The 15134-nt window shown below is 34.7% G+C and overlaps 3 protein-coding genes across 4 annotated transcripts in view; 2 read left to right on the top strand and 1 right to left on the bottom strand.

Annotated features, from left to right (window-relative positions):
• The window catches only part of LOC131016908 (uncharacterized), a 1184262-nt gene that overhangs the window by 266749 nt on the left and 902379 nt on the right, over positions 1-15134 (bottom strand). The window lies entirely within an intron of this gene.
• Positions 1456-4168, top strand: LOC131016913 (auxin efflux carrier component 5-like). The gene is made up of 5 exons (XM_057945716.1): positions 1456-1880; positions 2629-3307; positions 3401-3486; positions 3575-3809; positions 3885-4168. Exons 2-5 carry the CDS (start codon positions 2640-2642, stop codon positions 3955-3957), a joined length of 1062 nt encoding a protein of 353 aa, XP_057801699.1. The 5' UTR covers positions 1456-1880; positions 2629-2639; the 3' UTR covers positions 3958-4168.
• Positions 11030-14025, top strand: LOC131016810 (putative late blight resistance protein homolog R1B-16). 2 transcript variants are annotated; one of them, XM_057945551.1, is made up of 2 exons: positions 11030-11478; positions 11562-14025. In XM_057945551.1, the coding sequence occupies exons 1-2, from the start codon at positions 11197-11199 to the stop codon at positions 13974-13976; spliced, it is 2697 nt and encodes an 898-aa protein (XP_057801534.1). In that variant the 5' UTR covers positions 11030-11196; the 3' UTR covers positions 13977-14025. The 2 variants fall into 2 exon arrangements, with proteins under 2 accessions (XP_057801534.1, XP_057801535.1); XM_057945552.1 differs by having other exon boundaries at positions 11322-11458.

Here is a 15134-nt window from a genome sequence, read left to right as displayed (position 1 = left end):
CAAGCCCGAAAATTTTTGTCCTACATTTACAAAATAACCAAAATTAAAGGCCTAAAAAAAATGAGAGAGAAGATAGAATTTTTTTAAATTTTTAATCTTTAAATAAATATAACTTTTACAATTCAAATCAAATATGTACATAAAATATGTCAAATTAAAGCTCTTATTGTGATCTTTAATTTGATATGCATATTACATATTTTATAATTAGTCAAATTTTACAATTTTAGAAAGAAATAAAATAATTAAAAGATAAAAAAATAAAAAATATTATTTATAAATAAACCTTGAATTTTAATTTGATATATTTTATGTAAATATTTGATTTGAAATGTAAAAGTTATATTTATTTAAAGATTAAAATTTTAAAAAAATCTTCTATCTTTTTTTTTTGGATCGTAACTTTGGTCATTTTGCAAATGTAGGACAAAAAATTTAGGACTTGCAATTGCAGAACAAATTGAATTTAAATTGATTTTTCGAACTCAATTTGTCATACTTATGCTCAATTTTTGAAAATTTGTCCTACAATTGCAAGCCTGAAAAAACAGTCAAAATTATGGGCCTGAAAAAACTTTGGGTTCTAGAAAACCGGTATATGGTCTTTGTATTTGATCTCTGGTGTGGCACATTTGAAAGATATATGGACTAGATTAGGATATATTTGATATATTCTAATAAGCTTTAATTAATTAGTAAATAGTTTGACTATTGGATTAATTAATTGGAGACAAAAGAAAAGCCCGGCCTGTTTAACCTAGGGTTTACAGGCGTGTCTTACTCCTATAAGAATAGGAATAAATTTCTTTTGTCTATGAGATGAACACACGTGAGAACGTAAAATTATAAGAGAGAAAATACTTAGAGCATTATAGAATTCAATGGGAGATTTCCTAGCTTTCGAAGATTGAATTGTGCATCGGGAATTGTTCCTGCATCGAGTCTGCAATATGCGTGGATACCATAGTAGTGGATTCAACTGCAGGCATGGATACCATAGTAGTGGATTCAACTGCAGGATTGCTAGAAGAATTGCTACAGGATTGTTTGCTACACAACAAGTAAGTTATTCTAACTGTTGTTGTGTGTTTGTAATCTCTACACATGAATCAATTGTAAATCTAGATCTTTTCCTTGACTGTTATTTCCGCTGCGTATCATTGGATGATGTCAAGGATTCCTAACAGTGGTATCAGAGCCCGGGGCTCGATTTATAATTGCTTTTGTGTTCTAATTTGTTTACGGGTTAGTTAAATTTGATTTTGGAAATCTTTGAAATTTAAGCTTCGAATGGCTACGACCGTGAAGAACTTGGATTTTGAAAGACAAATTTGGAATTGAATTATTGGGATTGATTAAATTTTATGTTGCTGGGCAACGTAAAAGATTAAAGACAGGGTTTTGAAATTTGATTTCAAATTACCAACTATATGTTTTGAACTTTATTGCCGGAAATCTTCATCCCCTGATGGACGGCGGCGAGATAGGTGACATGCGTCCATTTTCCTATCCAGACGAGACGGCGAAAGGTGGCTCGGGGCTTGCCGCTGTGCTGCGCCTGACCACCTGTCTCCGTCTGCGTCGAATCATGGTCTTCGTCCGGCGCGATTTAGAACCGCAACGCCCGACAAGAAAGCTTTGCTCCGGCATGACTTGGTCACCGGAGCGGTGGCTGAAGGTCGATGGTGGAGATCTCGCGCGGTGGAAGCCTCCCAAGCTACGCCTTTGTATCTTCATCCCATACCCAGGCACTGATTTATTTAATATAAATATAGTTTTCTAGCTCATAAAATATATACAGAATCAGAATATCGGTATTGAGCAGAAAAGTGATCTGGGCGGCGCTGGCTAGACGTTTTTTTAAGCTTGGCAGTTCACAGGTATTCATCTAAACACCCATTTGCAGCAATTAAATAATTAGAAGCATGCTAGGATTATAATCCATATATGGTAAATTATGATAATCCAAGATAGGATTAAATTTACAGTTTCGACACATAGTTCTTTCCGCACAGAATGCAGGTCTATCTCAATTCTTAGAAACTTAAGGACCACACATGCAGCAGACTGTTTTGCACTCAATTGTATTTCTTTAATATTTTTAACAGTCCTCTAACTGTTTCGTCGTCATTGAGCGACAGTTACAAAACGGAAGTAACTGTTTACTGGCTAGATGTTAATTTCTAGATGATTAGTCCCACCACTTTAATGAAAATTATCAAAAAAATCCCATGGCCTTGTCTCACGGTCTGGAAACTTGGATGCACAGCTATTATTCTTACAAAAGTATAAAAAGGATGAACAATACCTGGCGGCGAGGTGGCCGGAGGTGGTGAACCAACCTGGTACCCTATAATTCCATGAGAGAATAATATAAAGAATATAATCCTTTTAGATTCACGTACAAATTATTAATTACCCTAAAGATAATATGTTTTCTTATTGGTAGCAAATCAGATTTACATGAAATTTAACCAGATTTCTAATTGCATTAGAACTCTTCTTAATTTCGAATTTATGAGTGCCTATAAATATTTCTCTACAATCGTTATTTAACTTCACTTCGTTAGCAAATTTGTTTGCTATTACTTGGTGATATTCATTATTTATTTTTGTCACATCGTCAAGCAAATCAAGCAATGATAGGATGGGGAGACGTGTGGAAGGTGGTCGAGGCGATGACGCCGTTGTATGTAGCGTTGATATTGGGATACGGGTCGGTGAAATGGTGGCGAATATTGCGCGTGGAGGTGTGCGAGGCCATCAACCATCTAGTGTTTTACTTCACTTACCCATTGTTTGTGTTCGAGTTCGCCGCTCACGTGAACCCTTACACCATGAACTACCCGTTGATGGCCGCCGATGTGGTTTCGAAGGTCATAATAGTGGCGGCGCTGGCGTGCTGGGCCAAGTGGTGCCCCCACGGGAGCTACTCGTGGTCGATAACCAGCTTCTCTCTCACCACTCTCACCAACTCTCTTGTGGTTGGGGTTCCCTTTCTCCAGCCCATGTACGGACAGGTGGGAGTCAACCTAGTCGTTCAATCCTCGGTGTTTCAGGCGCTTGTTTGGACCACCATCCTCTTGTTCGTCTTCGAACTCAGGGATCTGCGGCGCCCTTCTCCCGCTCCTACTGATACTGATCATGATTTGGAAAACCAGCCCATCACTGATGCACTTGGAGAGGAGATTGTCGCGCCACCACTATCTTTGCAGAAGTTGATAAAAAAGGTCTCCCTCAAAATCGCTAAGAATCCAAACTTCTATGCTTGTATTCTCGGTCTTACTTGGGCCTTTTTATCGAACAGGTGATGCGCACGCACTATGTATTGATTGAATGTCTGTATGCTATTAGTCACTACATATGTATTTTAAACTAATTATATGTATGGAACGTGTAGATGGCATTTTAGCATGCCGAACATCGTGGAAGAATCCGTTCTGATCTTGTCTAGAGCTGGTACTGGCACGACAATGTTCAACATGGGTGAGACTCTAACTCTGAGCGACCATCAAATTAATATGTAAATATGTATAATGAATTTATACGTATATGCATGGGGTTTGGGGTTTAGGGTTGTTCATGGCGTCTCAAGAAAAAGTGCTAGCATGTGGAGCAAAGCTCACGATAATTGGGATGGCGCTAAAATTCATTGCTGATCCGGTGGCCATGGCTCTAGCTTCATTTGCCGTTGGTTTGCGTGGAGAAGTCTTGCGTGTCGCTATCATCCAAGCAGCATTGCCGCAATCCATCAACTCCTTCATCTTTGCCAAAGAATATGGATTACGTGCAGATGTTTTCAGCACTGCGTAAGTCGAAATATAATTTGTGTATCAATCTACATCTAATTTGATCTTAATTTTTTGCATGGTTCTAATTATCAGGGTTATCTTCGGCATGATTGCATCTCTACCGGTGTTAATAGGTTATTCTGCAATATTGGGATTAGTACATTGACGATGGCGGCCGAGAAGCTGACATGTTATTCTTTCTATTTATCACTCTGAATTTTTTATGAAGTAGAAAATTATTTTTATAAAGTCGATCTTTTCTCATGGCTACTAATATTATCATCTAGGAAGAAAATTTTGCCATTTTTCCCAATCAATTTTCATTCAAACATGAAGTAGAATATATTAAATTATCTTTTATTTTGATCATCTTTAAAGTGGCCAAGTTGTGGCTCCAAAATCTCTCTCTTGTAAAAGGTTATTCATTTTAAGCTTTTTTTAAAAATGAGATCTATTTTATATAGAACAAATTTGAGGCGGGAGCATATCCACTTCATGAGGGGGGCCGTTTCCATCAACTCAATTTGTTTTCTGTATATAATTAACTAATGTATATAAACAGTTATTATGCACGACACATAATTAATTAACAATATACTTAAAGAAATGTAACTTTTGTAGCTAAACACAATACAAAGATATCATATATAGTATCTCATAAAATTATATCCTCAAGCACATATCAAGTGTTTAGTTTATACAGGCCCACATCTAGTCATCCAATTGAGTGATTATTAATAACCCCAAAGTTAGATAGATTATTTAATCACCATTTCAATTCTATCATTCTTATCAATCATATCTATTCCATCTATCAAAATCTTTACTTTACTTCTCTATTCCTCTCACAAAATAAAAGTGGGCTCCACCACTCTCCATCACTTTTTATTTTTTTTATTCTTTAATTGTACTCATCTAAATTCTTGTGCTGAAACAAACTAGGACACTTATTATAGGACGGAGGGAGTAGTAATTAATATCAAAAAAAATAAAAAACTATTATGTTTCATAGTAAACATAAAATCGAAGATAGATTTTTAATATTTTTGGGATCCATTTTTTCTTCTTTTAGTAGAGAAGTGAAGCGAAATCATAAATATATTCTTTGATATAGCTATGGAAGATAAAATCAAATACAATTTTTATATAAATCTAATTATAACTGATATATTCATGTAGTTTTTTAAAATAATTATAAATTAATACTCCCTCCGTCCGCCAAAAGTGGATCACTTTGGATGGGCACGGGATTTAATAAAATTGGTGATAATTTTGATGTAGTGGAGAAAGGGTCCCACCACTTTATGAGATGTGTGGTTGAGATTGAATTTGGAGTGGTTTTTTTTGTAAATAAAGAGTGTTTGTAAGGATAAAAGATTAAAGTGGATGATGAGCCATTTCTATAAAAGGAAAGTGGTATACTCTTTACGGACGCCCAATATAGTAAAAGTGGTCCACTTTTGGCGGACGGAGGGAGTATATTCTTTTAATGTGTCGAAATAGAAGATGAAATCAAATAGAATTTGAATGTACATCTAATTAATCATAATATATATTCTTCTAAATATATTTTATTAGATATAAATATGATTTTATATATAAATCCTTATCAAATATCTACAATATATATCAAATAGATTTTTTAGTTTAATATCTAATAAATTAATGCTCCCTTCGTCCACAATCAATGTTATCTTTTTGTCGTTTTAGTACGTCCATAGAAAATGTTCCATTTTCAGTTTTAAACAGTACCACACAACACAATTTATTGTTGTGGAACTCAAACTTCACTCTCCCACCACACATTTACTAATGTAATCCAAACTCCACTCCCCCACCATACACTTTTAAACACTACACCATTACAATATTTTAAATGTGGGATTTAAACTCCATTCACAACAAACTCTTCTAATTTTTCTTAAAACCCACACCGAAAAAGATAGGGAACATTGATCACAGACAGATGAAATATATTCTTATAAATATATAATAGTTTATGTACAGTCACATTTTTACTCCTTTAATTTTATTTTCCTCACATCTCTTATTCCACATGGCTTTCTAATTAAACTTCACTCTGGGTTTGAAGGATAAAAGATAGAAAGCCTAATAGTTTATTTTGATGGATTGAAACTTTGGGATATCTTAAGGCCCTTGATTATTTATATCATTTAATTTGGTTTTGTTTAATTATTATCCCATTGAAAATGTAGGATTGAAATTCTACTCTTGAGGATAAAAATTCTCAATCATACCAAACAACAGGATTTGGATTTGGATTTGGATTTGGATTTGCATTTGGTTGAGATGTAGGTACTTGGCTAGCCGTTGAGTGATCCGCGAATGAGGAGAAATTCATAAACATGGGAGGTGTTTTCAAGTAGAGAGTAAACAAGAGCAAGGGGAGTGCAAAGGATCCGGTCATCATCATCATCGTGGGTGCGCCTCGCTTGGAACTTGACAAAGTAGAGGTGCAAGTTTTCCGGTGCATATCACCAAAACTCGAAAGCATACCACTTTCTCAAAAACTCGAAAGTGGTATGCTTTCGAGTGTCTGGTGATATGCATAAAGCATCCATGGATAATCGGAAATGTAGACGATTCTAATTCGCGGAGCGTCCCGAGATGGGGTGTGAGTGGGTGATGAGAAGGGTAGCTTGTGGTTAGAATTCCATAAGGTGGATCTGAAACAAGGAGGAAAAGTAGAGAAGAATTGCTATCAGAAGCTGTGGACTTGGGAGAGGGTAGGTAGAATTAATGTTTTTGGCCAACTCCAAGGTGTGCGTGGCAGGATATATGTACGCCCAAAGCTGATCAAGGAGAGGAATACGCCTCCTTTTTGGATTCGGATTCAGATTCGGAGTGGAAGCATTTAGGGTTGGACCAACTCTTCCTTCTCTCTCCTTTATCTCTAAGTTCCTCCTTTGTAGGGATCTTTCACCAACTTTGACTCCAGCTTTTAAACCCTACAAAAATACACGTGAAGAAGGCAAAACATAATAATACTAAATCTATTAATTTAGTAAAGTTTTATGGAGTTAAAAATAAGGTTAATTTGTTTTAAATTCATAAACTTTACACCATTTTTGGTTTTTCCCAAAATAAATAAAAGTTTGTTCTAAATACATGAACTTTCATAATTTTTGGAATTTCCCATTAAACTCAATTCAGATAAAATTGGAACTGGCGTGAGGCTGAATTTTGCCGACGTAGAAGATATGTATGATGTTATATGCTATAAAACTTGGATATTTTGATTATTGTGAAATAAATTGTATCAAATTAAACCTTTAAGATATTACATGACAACAAAATCCGACTCTACAACATATTTATTTTATCAGAATTGATTTTTGTGGGAAATTCCAAAAAGTGTGAAAGTTTGTGTATTTAGAACATATTTTTATTTGTTTTGGGAAAAACCAAAAATTGTGTAAAATTTATGTTTAATCAAATCAAACTATATATAACTCAACATATATAATTGTCAAGAAATAGCCTGCAATGAAATCACTATCAAATCAAACTATATACTATAACTTAACATATATAATTGTCAAGAGTCCTAAGATTTTATTTCAATCTTTCACGCATCTTGTGGCGATACTAAACTTTCAACATAGGCATGTGGACTGTAAAGGCGTTTCTCATGGCCGCAGAACACATTATTCTGATGATCGTAAACCAACACGACGGATAAACCATTCACCAAAATCTCTCCATTTAGACCCACCACCAATGGTGCTGGCTGAAGAAGCTCAACAAGATTAGCAAACGTCGCCACCCTCTTCCAAGCTTCCTTCATAACCCAAAATCCAAAGACTTCTCAACACGAGCCACTATAACATAGCAAACAAAGTAAGCCACCAAGCGTACCCACAACCGGCCGGCAGTGCTCTTTCTTGCAAAACTCGTGATCACGGGGAAACTCGATCCTTCCAAACACCTCACTCTTCAAGTCCAAGAAAATAATCTCTCTCTCTCTAACTTTCCTCCAGTAAAGCTTCCCACATGCAAATATCCCCCGTACAAACTGTGAAGCTAAATCTGCAGAGTGCTCACTTGTTTTCCATGATTTGTCCTTGAACTATAAACTTTACAATCTCTATTACCAAGACTCACAAACAACTTCTACTCATCACTCGATTCAACCCAACCGAACCCCAAAGCCGTAAAATCCGTAAAAGGATTAGAAATTTGTGGCAGTTTCTTGGAGATTCTAGTGGATGGGTTCCACAACTGAAATCTACCTTGAAAGTCACGAATGCAGAGCAGCCCATTACAGCTCCCAATAATTTGAAATTGCATCAATGTAGGTAAAGGAGATGCAGGGATCGTTAGTTCGCTCAAAATCGACAGCGGAAAACATTGCACAGGTTTCTCAGAAGGATCATTATATGTAATGACCCTTTGATAGGGGACAGATGGGTTTTTTTATTGAATTTCGATACTGGGTTTTGATGAAGAGTTTGCTGCCAATTAGAGAGCGCCATGACTTTGAAACGCACCAATCTTGACAGTATTTCTTCGGGAAGATGAACAGATTTTCGAACGCACCTGAATCTTGATTTCACCGGCAATCTTGACTGTTTTTCTTGGATGAAAAGACGGCGAGGTTGTCGAATAATTTTTACGATCTTCTTCATAGCCAAAGCTTCGGTATATGTTATAGGTTTTTGTATTTGTAGAGGGGAGGGTTTTGGTTTTTGTATTTACAACAATTTTCCATATCTAACAAATGAACATAATTGAACGAAAATAAAATCAAATTTAACACTAATTAGAACTCCTCTTGAATTACAATTCTAAATATTCGAACTTATCACAGATGTTAAATTTTTAATCAACCATTAAACGAGATTTATATGTGCTAGAACTCCTTTAACATTAATTAGAACTCTCTTGAATTAAAACTCTAAATATTCGAACCTATCATGATGTTAAATTTTTAACCAACCATTAAACTAGACTTATATATGCTAGAACTCCTCTCCAATTAACAGTTAAATTCAATCTCTTTATTTTATTAATTCAATCTTGACTGGGATATTCCTGTCGTTAATTTCTGTCACAGTCACGCCATTTTTTGTAGTGTATTATTATATTTCTAACTAGTAAGTAACTCGTCGAAATTAAACGGGGATCTATGAAAACATAAATTTATGAAATTATTTAATGCGTTTTTTCTTTCATGAATTTCTTTTCACTAAAATGGAGAATTTAATGAAATTGTTGTAAAGTAAAAAACTAATATTTGTTTGAAATTGACCTAATTTAAATGGTGACAAAATTGTTAATTTTTCTGTCAAAGTTTGGTCCATTTTATTACGTATGAATGTGAAGTGCATTAATGTATTGGCAACTAAAAAAAGGCAGTGATCTAACTCTTGCCTAACAGCCTTCTAACTCCACATGAAAAGCTTGTTGACTAACAACCTTTCTTCTCCTTGAGAAAAAACGGAGAGTTCTATGGTCTAACATTCTTTGATGCAGTAATATACAAGAGCATGTGAAACATTGCAGTGCTATGAGTATCAGCTTCCCACACTCACTCAAGAAGCTGTATCCTGGATGCGGAAAGTTCCATTTGGAGGAAATTCTGGAAAGGATAGGTTCGTTACCACTTCTTCAGAAGCTCCAACTAAGATATGGGCAGTTTGAAACACGCAATTGGGAAATAGCTGAAGGCCAATTCCCCTGCCTCAAATACTTGAGTTGGAGAAATACCAACACTCTGATCCATTGAGTTGGGCTATCAAATGACGGGCCTATTCTCCAGCAATTTGATCCAACCCACTTCTTTTTCTGTTGGGTGGCTTTGGGCCTATTCAAATGGGTCTAGGGGCTAACATTTCAAATGTATATATATTTCCTCAATTTTCAGAATTTCATAAAATAAAATAAAATCTATACAAACCCTTCAATCTTCATTCCGAGACGTAACTGTGAATATAATAGAGAAGGCTAAATCATCAAATAATTTAGCATTCTTCTTTTAATGATGCAGTGAAGTCATGGGATAAAAAGAAGAAGAAAGAAATGCAATATATATTTAGTTAATTAATTATTAACTAGATTGAAAATTCAAAATTAAAAATAATTTTAAAATCCTAACAGATCCATATAAGTATGTAAGACTATCTTTATCAATAACCTACACCAACCCAACTTTTTAATGAAAATTTTTATTTCTCTCTCTTTTACATACATAACCTATAATTTAACAAGCATTATATTTTATCAATAACCTAATACAACCTAAAATATATATAATCAATTTATTCATTCAATGAAAATCTGCCACATGTCATAATAAATATTTATAAAATTGATTTTGAAGAGGTTGTCAAAAGTTGGCAGAAGTGGGTCTGCAACTCTTTGCATAACCGGTTATTAGTTTTATGCCATTTTTACATTTTATTTATTTATTTCAATTTGTCTTCGAGCTATGATTTTTGATGACCGAGCGTGGATAAACGTAGTCTAAAAGAGGAGTTTCTTTTTTCCATTTTTTTCTCTCTCTTCTTCCACTAATTTTTCTGCTATTTTTTTCTTTTTCTTTTTTTATATATTTTAATTCTTTTCTAAACATTGTAAAATTCAATTCATGAAAAAAATATCAAAATACATCTTAAATTTTATAGTATAAAAATCATCAAAGATGAATTTAAAATGAATAAGTTATGAAAAAAATTAAAATTTTAAATATTTTATTTATACTTAATAAAATTTTATGTTTTTTATTTATGTTTATGTATGAAAATATTTATATATTGATGATACCTCGTAATTAATACTCTATAAAAATAATTCCTAATTCTAATTTTTATTATAGAATAATTTTTAATTTATTTAATAATTATAATTATCATTACACTTTACATAAAGTTAAAAAATTAAATTTTCAAATTCATAATTTTATTGAGTAATTGATGTGAATATTTTATTTTTAAAATATATTTGTTATTTATAAATATTTTGATTTTATTTAATATTTATATTTATTTATTTAATATATCGTATAATTCCAATTTCTGTTTTTTTTTAAGGGAATAAGGTGAAGGATAGAATTCCAAATAAATAAAATTACTACGAAACAATTACCTTAATAGACCAATCAAAATAATAATAAAATAAATAAAATATGAAATGAAATAAATAGGCGACATCAACGACTATAGTAAACTCTAGGGTCAACCCACACATCTTATCTTATCTTAGCTGTTTGGCAATAATGTGATTCTGAAAGGTAGATGAAAAGCTGGACACATAATGTTTCTGATAATAATTGAGAAGAGGAGATATACCCACCCATTTTACACATTGTTTTTGCTGAACCTAAACTCAGATTCTATCAAATTCTTTCTAAGAAAAATATACATACACTGTTTTTCCTTGGATCATGGCGGCATATGCAGCCTTGGTTTCTCTTATGCATATCATCGATACGATCGAGCATCACCGTTCCCCTCCAATTTCTATCGACAAACAACAAGTTGAATCTCTCACTCAAATTGTTACCATTTTGCAGGAATTTCTTGAAAGTTATAAGTCCCCTGTTGCCGACGGAGATGAAGCTGATCCGCTGGAGATGCGTATCGCAGATGCAGCTCATGCTGTTGAAGATGTTATCGAATCACATATTGTGAACGTGATTAAACTGGGTAGATCTAGTCCCAATGAAGTCAGTTTCATCAACTTCTATCAAGATCTACAACAAGTGATAGAAGAAATGAATCTCTAACTCAAACTTTTACCTTCTTACAGATATTTCTCCAAGGCTATGTTGTAGATGCAGCTCATGCGGCTAAAGAAGTGAATTCTAGAGAGGAAGTCAGTTGCATCGACTTTTATGAAGATCTACAGCAAGTGATAGAAGAAATGAATGTGATCAAGAAGGAAGCCATGGAAACTTCAGCTGAAGCTCAGCGGCAGAGAAAGGTCACCTCGACTCATGCTGGCTCCTTGACATCCTCTTCCAATGTGAAGGAAAGCAAGATGGTGGGCTTTGATGACGTGCAACTTCAACTCTTGGATTGGCTCACTGGAGGGAACCGTAACCGCCAAATCATCCCTATTGTAGGGATGGGAGGGATTGGTAAGACCACTCTTGCCCGACATATATTTGAGCATGCCCTTGTTAAGGAGCATTTTGATATTCGTGCGTGGACTACAATTTCTCAAACTTATAATGTTAGAGAAGCACTTAGAGAAGTTCTTCACCAAGTGAGTGGAGATTTGAGGAGTGACTTGAGTGAGAACGAATTGGGAGAAAAATTGTACAAGTATTTATGCGGTAAGAGGTATATTATAATACTGGATGATATGTGGAGTGTAGAGGTGTGGGACAAGATGAGGTTTTTCTTTCCCGATTACAATCATGGGAGTCGAGTAATCGTAACGACTAGGCTCTCAAACTTGGCTACTGAGTTGACAAACTCTAACCGCATTGGTATGAGATTTTTAGATGATGTTTGTAGCTGGACTTTGTTCTCCAAAACTGTATTTGGGGATGAGGTTTTTCCTCTTCAACTCGAGGAAATCGGAAAGAAAATCGTGGGGAAGTGTAAGGGACTTCCTTTGTCGATTGCTGTGATTGGCGGTCTTTTGGCTAAGTCCGAACTTACACTGGAATATTGGGAGCACATAGAGAAAAATTTGAGCTCAATAGTGAATTCTGAGAATGATGAATATTGCTTGATGTTATTGAAACTAAGCTATGACAATTTGCCTCCCTATCTGAAGCCTTGTTTTTTGTACATGGGGATGTTTGAGGAAGATGAGAGAATTAAAGTCTCAAAACTCATGAGGTTATGGGTTTCTGAAGGCTTTCTTAAACCAATAATCAATAAAAGCTCGAAAACAATTGCTAATGAGTATCTGAAGGAGCTAGTCGATAGAAACCTCATTCTAGTTCATGAGTTGGGCAAACTTGGGAATATTAGGTACTGCAAAATGCATGATTTACTGAGAGATCTATCATTTCAAGAAGCTGAAAAGCAGAGGTTTTATTATGTCTTAGGGCAACATTGTCCTCGAGGGATAAATAGTCAACGCCGCATTGTTATTCCCAGAAGCACTTCAGATAAGACAGCCAGGGATGCCTTGGAAACTATGTCACGTGCTCGTTCTTTTATATGTGATGGTGATACAGTTTCACAGTTGCCAGATTTTAGATTTTTGAGAACATTGAGTACATATAAGTATTCCGGAGAGTATTTAGATGAAAATGTGTTTCAATTGGTGAACTTGAGGTACCTTTCGGCTAGATTTCGTGAGGGGTTCCAAATCCCTTCTTCAATTAGTCTGCTCTGGAATCTACACACACTAATTGTTTCTTGTAGGGGTAAACGTACTGCACCAGTAGAAATTTGGAAAATGCATCAGCTTAAGCATGTCGAGTTCGTATATGAAAATATGTATCTCCCAGATCCTCCGAGCGGCCATAGCGATGTTATCATGGAGAATCTAGAGACGCTCAATGGAGTGATTGATTTCAACTTGAATGAAGAAGTGGTTAAGAGGATTCCCAATATCAAGAAACTGGAAATAATAATCACGGATAAAGTAATGGACAGAGACAGAGTGAAGTGCCTCAGCTATCTTCAATGTCTGAGTAAGCTGGAAAGCTTGAGCTGCTTTAGTGATTATGGAAGTGAAGATAAGTATCTGCAGAGCATTAGCTTCCCGCACTCACTCAAGAAGCTGTCGCTTCATTGCGGATACTTCTTCCATTTGGAGGAAATTCTGGAAAAGATAGGTTCATTACCACTTCTTCAGAAGCTCAAACTGTTGTTTGGGCAGTTTGCAACACGCAGTTGGGAAATAGGTGAAGGCCAATTCCCCAGCCTCAAATACTTGAGTTTGAATTTCTGTAGGGATATGGAATGTTGGACATTAGAGGGCACCTGCTTGCCACGCCTTGAGCAACTTCATCTCGAGGACATGGAGTCGTTGGAGGAGTTCCCTTCAGAAATTGGAGAAATACCAACACTCAAATCAGTTGTATTGTTGAATTGCAGTGAATCAATGGGTTTGTCTTTGAAAAAGATAGTAGACGAACAAGAGAAGTTACAAGGGGACCCATCCATTCATGTTCTAGTTGAGTCAGACAACGTCAGCCAACAACTGCAGACCTTGGCAACTCCCAACTTTCGTGTAGTCAAGGGTAGTTTGATGTGATGAGGAATTGAATTGTGGGAATACTAATTTGAGTGATTAATTTTCAATATCTCTCTCTCTTCCTTCTTCTAACCGCCGGATCATGGCTTTCTTTTTAATTTATCACAGATCTTTTCTATTCATCTTCTTAGTAACCTAAATAACTGGAGTTCAATCCTCAATTCTCTGGGTCCTAAATCCAAAGAAAAAAAGAAAATACATAGATTTTTTTTGCCACGCTGCCTCGCAACTTCATCTGACGTCACAATATTTAACACACGATTTCTTCTTATAACTTTATATTTTGCTTATTTTTATTTATTTTTTATTTTTAGCAACATAAATCATATGTTTAGTATCTATAATTTATACCTATTATAAAAGTGTCTTGTTTTACAAAATTTAGTTTGCCTATCCTTATTTTTTGATCTCTTTTAAGGGTAGTAATGTAATATCATATTATTAATACAATATTCTTCTAATCACAAACATACAATAATCTCATTCCATCCACACTTTTAAATAAGTTTAAACTCTTTAAAATTACTCAATATATAAAAGTTGCATGTCCGTCGATTTCAGCAATCACCTCTGTTTAGGTTGCCACACGGCTTCCGGTCGTGGCCCATTAGATTTCTTTTTATTTTTTAATTTAAAAGAAAATAAAAACAAAGTCATTTTGATCGATAAGCTTGCCACATCAATTTTAATTTTTCCACGTAAGCTTTGATTTGGGAGAAATTGAAATTTATGGGAAATTCCAAAACGTCTCAAAGTATATGTATTTTGGCACCAATTTCATAATGTATGGGAAAAACCAGAATTTGACTATAATGTATGGATTTACAATCAATTAACCCTTATTAATATTGGAGACCTCCGCACAAGATTTTTGCCATAATACAAAGGTCTTACTACATTTTCACCTAATATATATTAATATTTTGAATTTGACTACATGCAGTACCAATGTAGGCACTTGGGAGCAGATTGATGGAATTAAACAATAAAAAAATGAATTTATGGTAAGAGTTTCTGAAGCTTAATCGATCACCCAAATGGTATGGATTAGTTATATAGGAGCTTAAATTTTAAAACTAATTATACATAAACATAGCTATACATTCCCAAAATATTGGATAATCAAGGCTTCAACATCTTGGCATTCACTACATTTTA

The sequence above is a fragment of the Salvia miltiorrhiza genome, chromosome 3, assembly GCF_028751815.1.
Source record: "Salvia miltiorrhiza cultivar Shanhuang (shh) chromosome 3, IMPLAD_Smil_shh, whole genome shotgun sequence".
Lineage (NCBI taxonomy): Eukaryota > Viridiplantae > Streptophyta > Magnoliopsida > Lamiales > Lamiaceae > Salvia > Salvia miltiorrhiza.
The sequence above is the reverse complement of the archived record's forward strand: the minus strand, read 5'-3'. Positions and strand labels throughout refer to the sequence as shown.

What these genes read in the sequence shown, in the direction of transcription:
- LOC131016913 (XM_057945716.1), top strand. Translation starts at nt 2,640, where the DNA reads ATGATAGGATGGGGAGACGTGTGGAAGGTGGTCGAGGCGATGACGCCG. An exon ending in CACGACAATGTTCAACATGG is followed by an intron (nt 3,487 to 3,574) that starts GTGAGACTCTAA and finishes TTTGGGGTTTAG; the next exon opens with GGTTGTTCATGGCGTCTCAA. An exon ending in GCAGATGTTTTCAGCACTGC is followed by an intron (nt 3,810 to 3,884) that starts GTAAGTCGAAAT and finishes TCTAATTATCAG; the next exon opens with GGTTATCTTCGGCATGATTG.
- LOC131016810 (XM_057945551.1), top strand. Translation starts at nt 11,197, where the DNA reads ATGGCGGCATATGCAGCCTTGGTTTCTCTTATGCATATCATCGATACG. An exon ending in GTAGATCTAGTCCCAATGAA is followed by an intron (nt 11,479 to 11,561) that starts GTCAGTTTCATC and finishes ACCTTCTTACAG; the next exon opens with ATATTTCTCCAAGGCTATGT.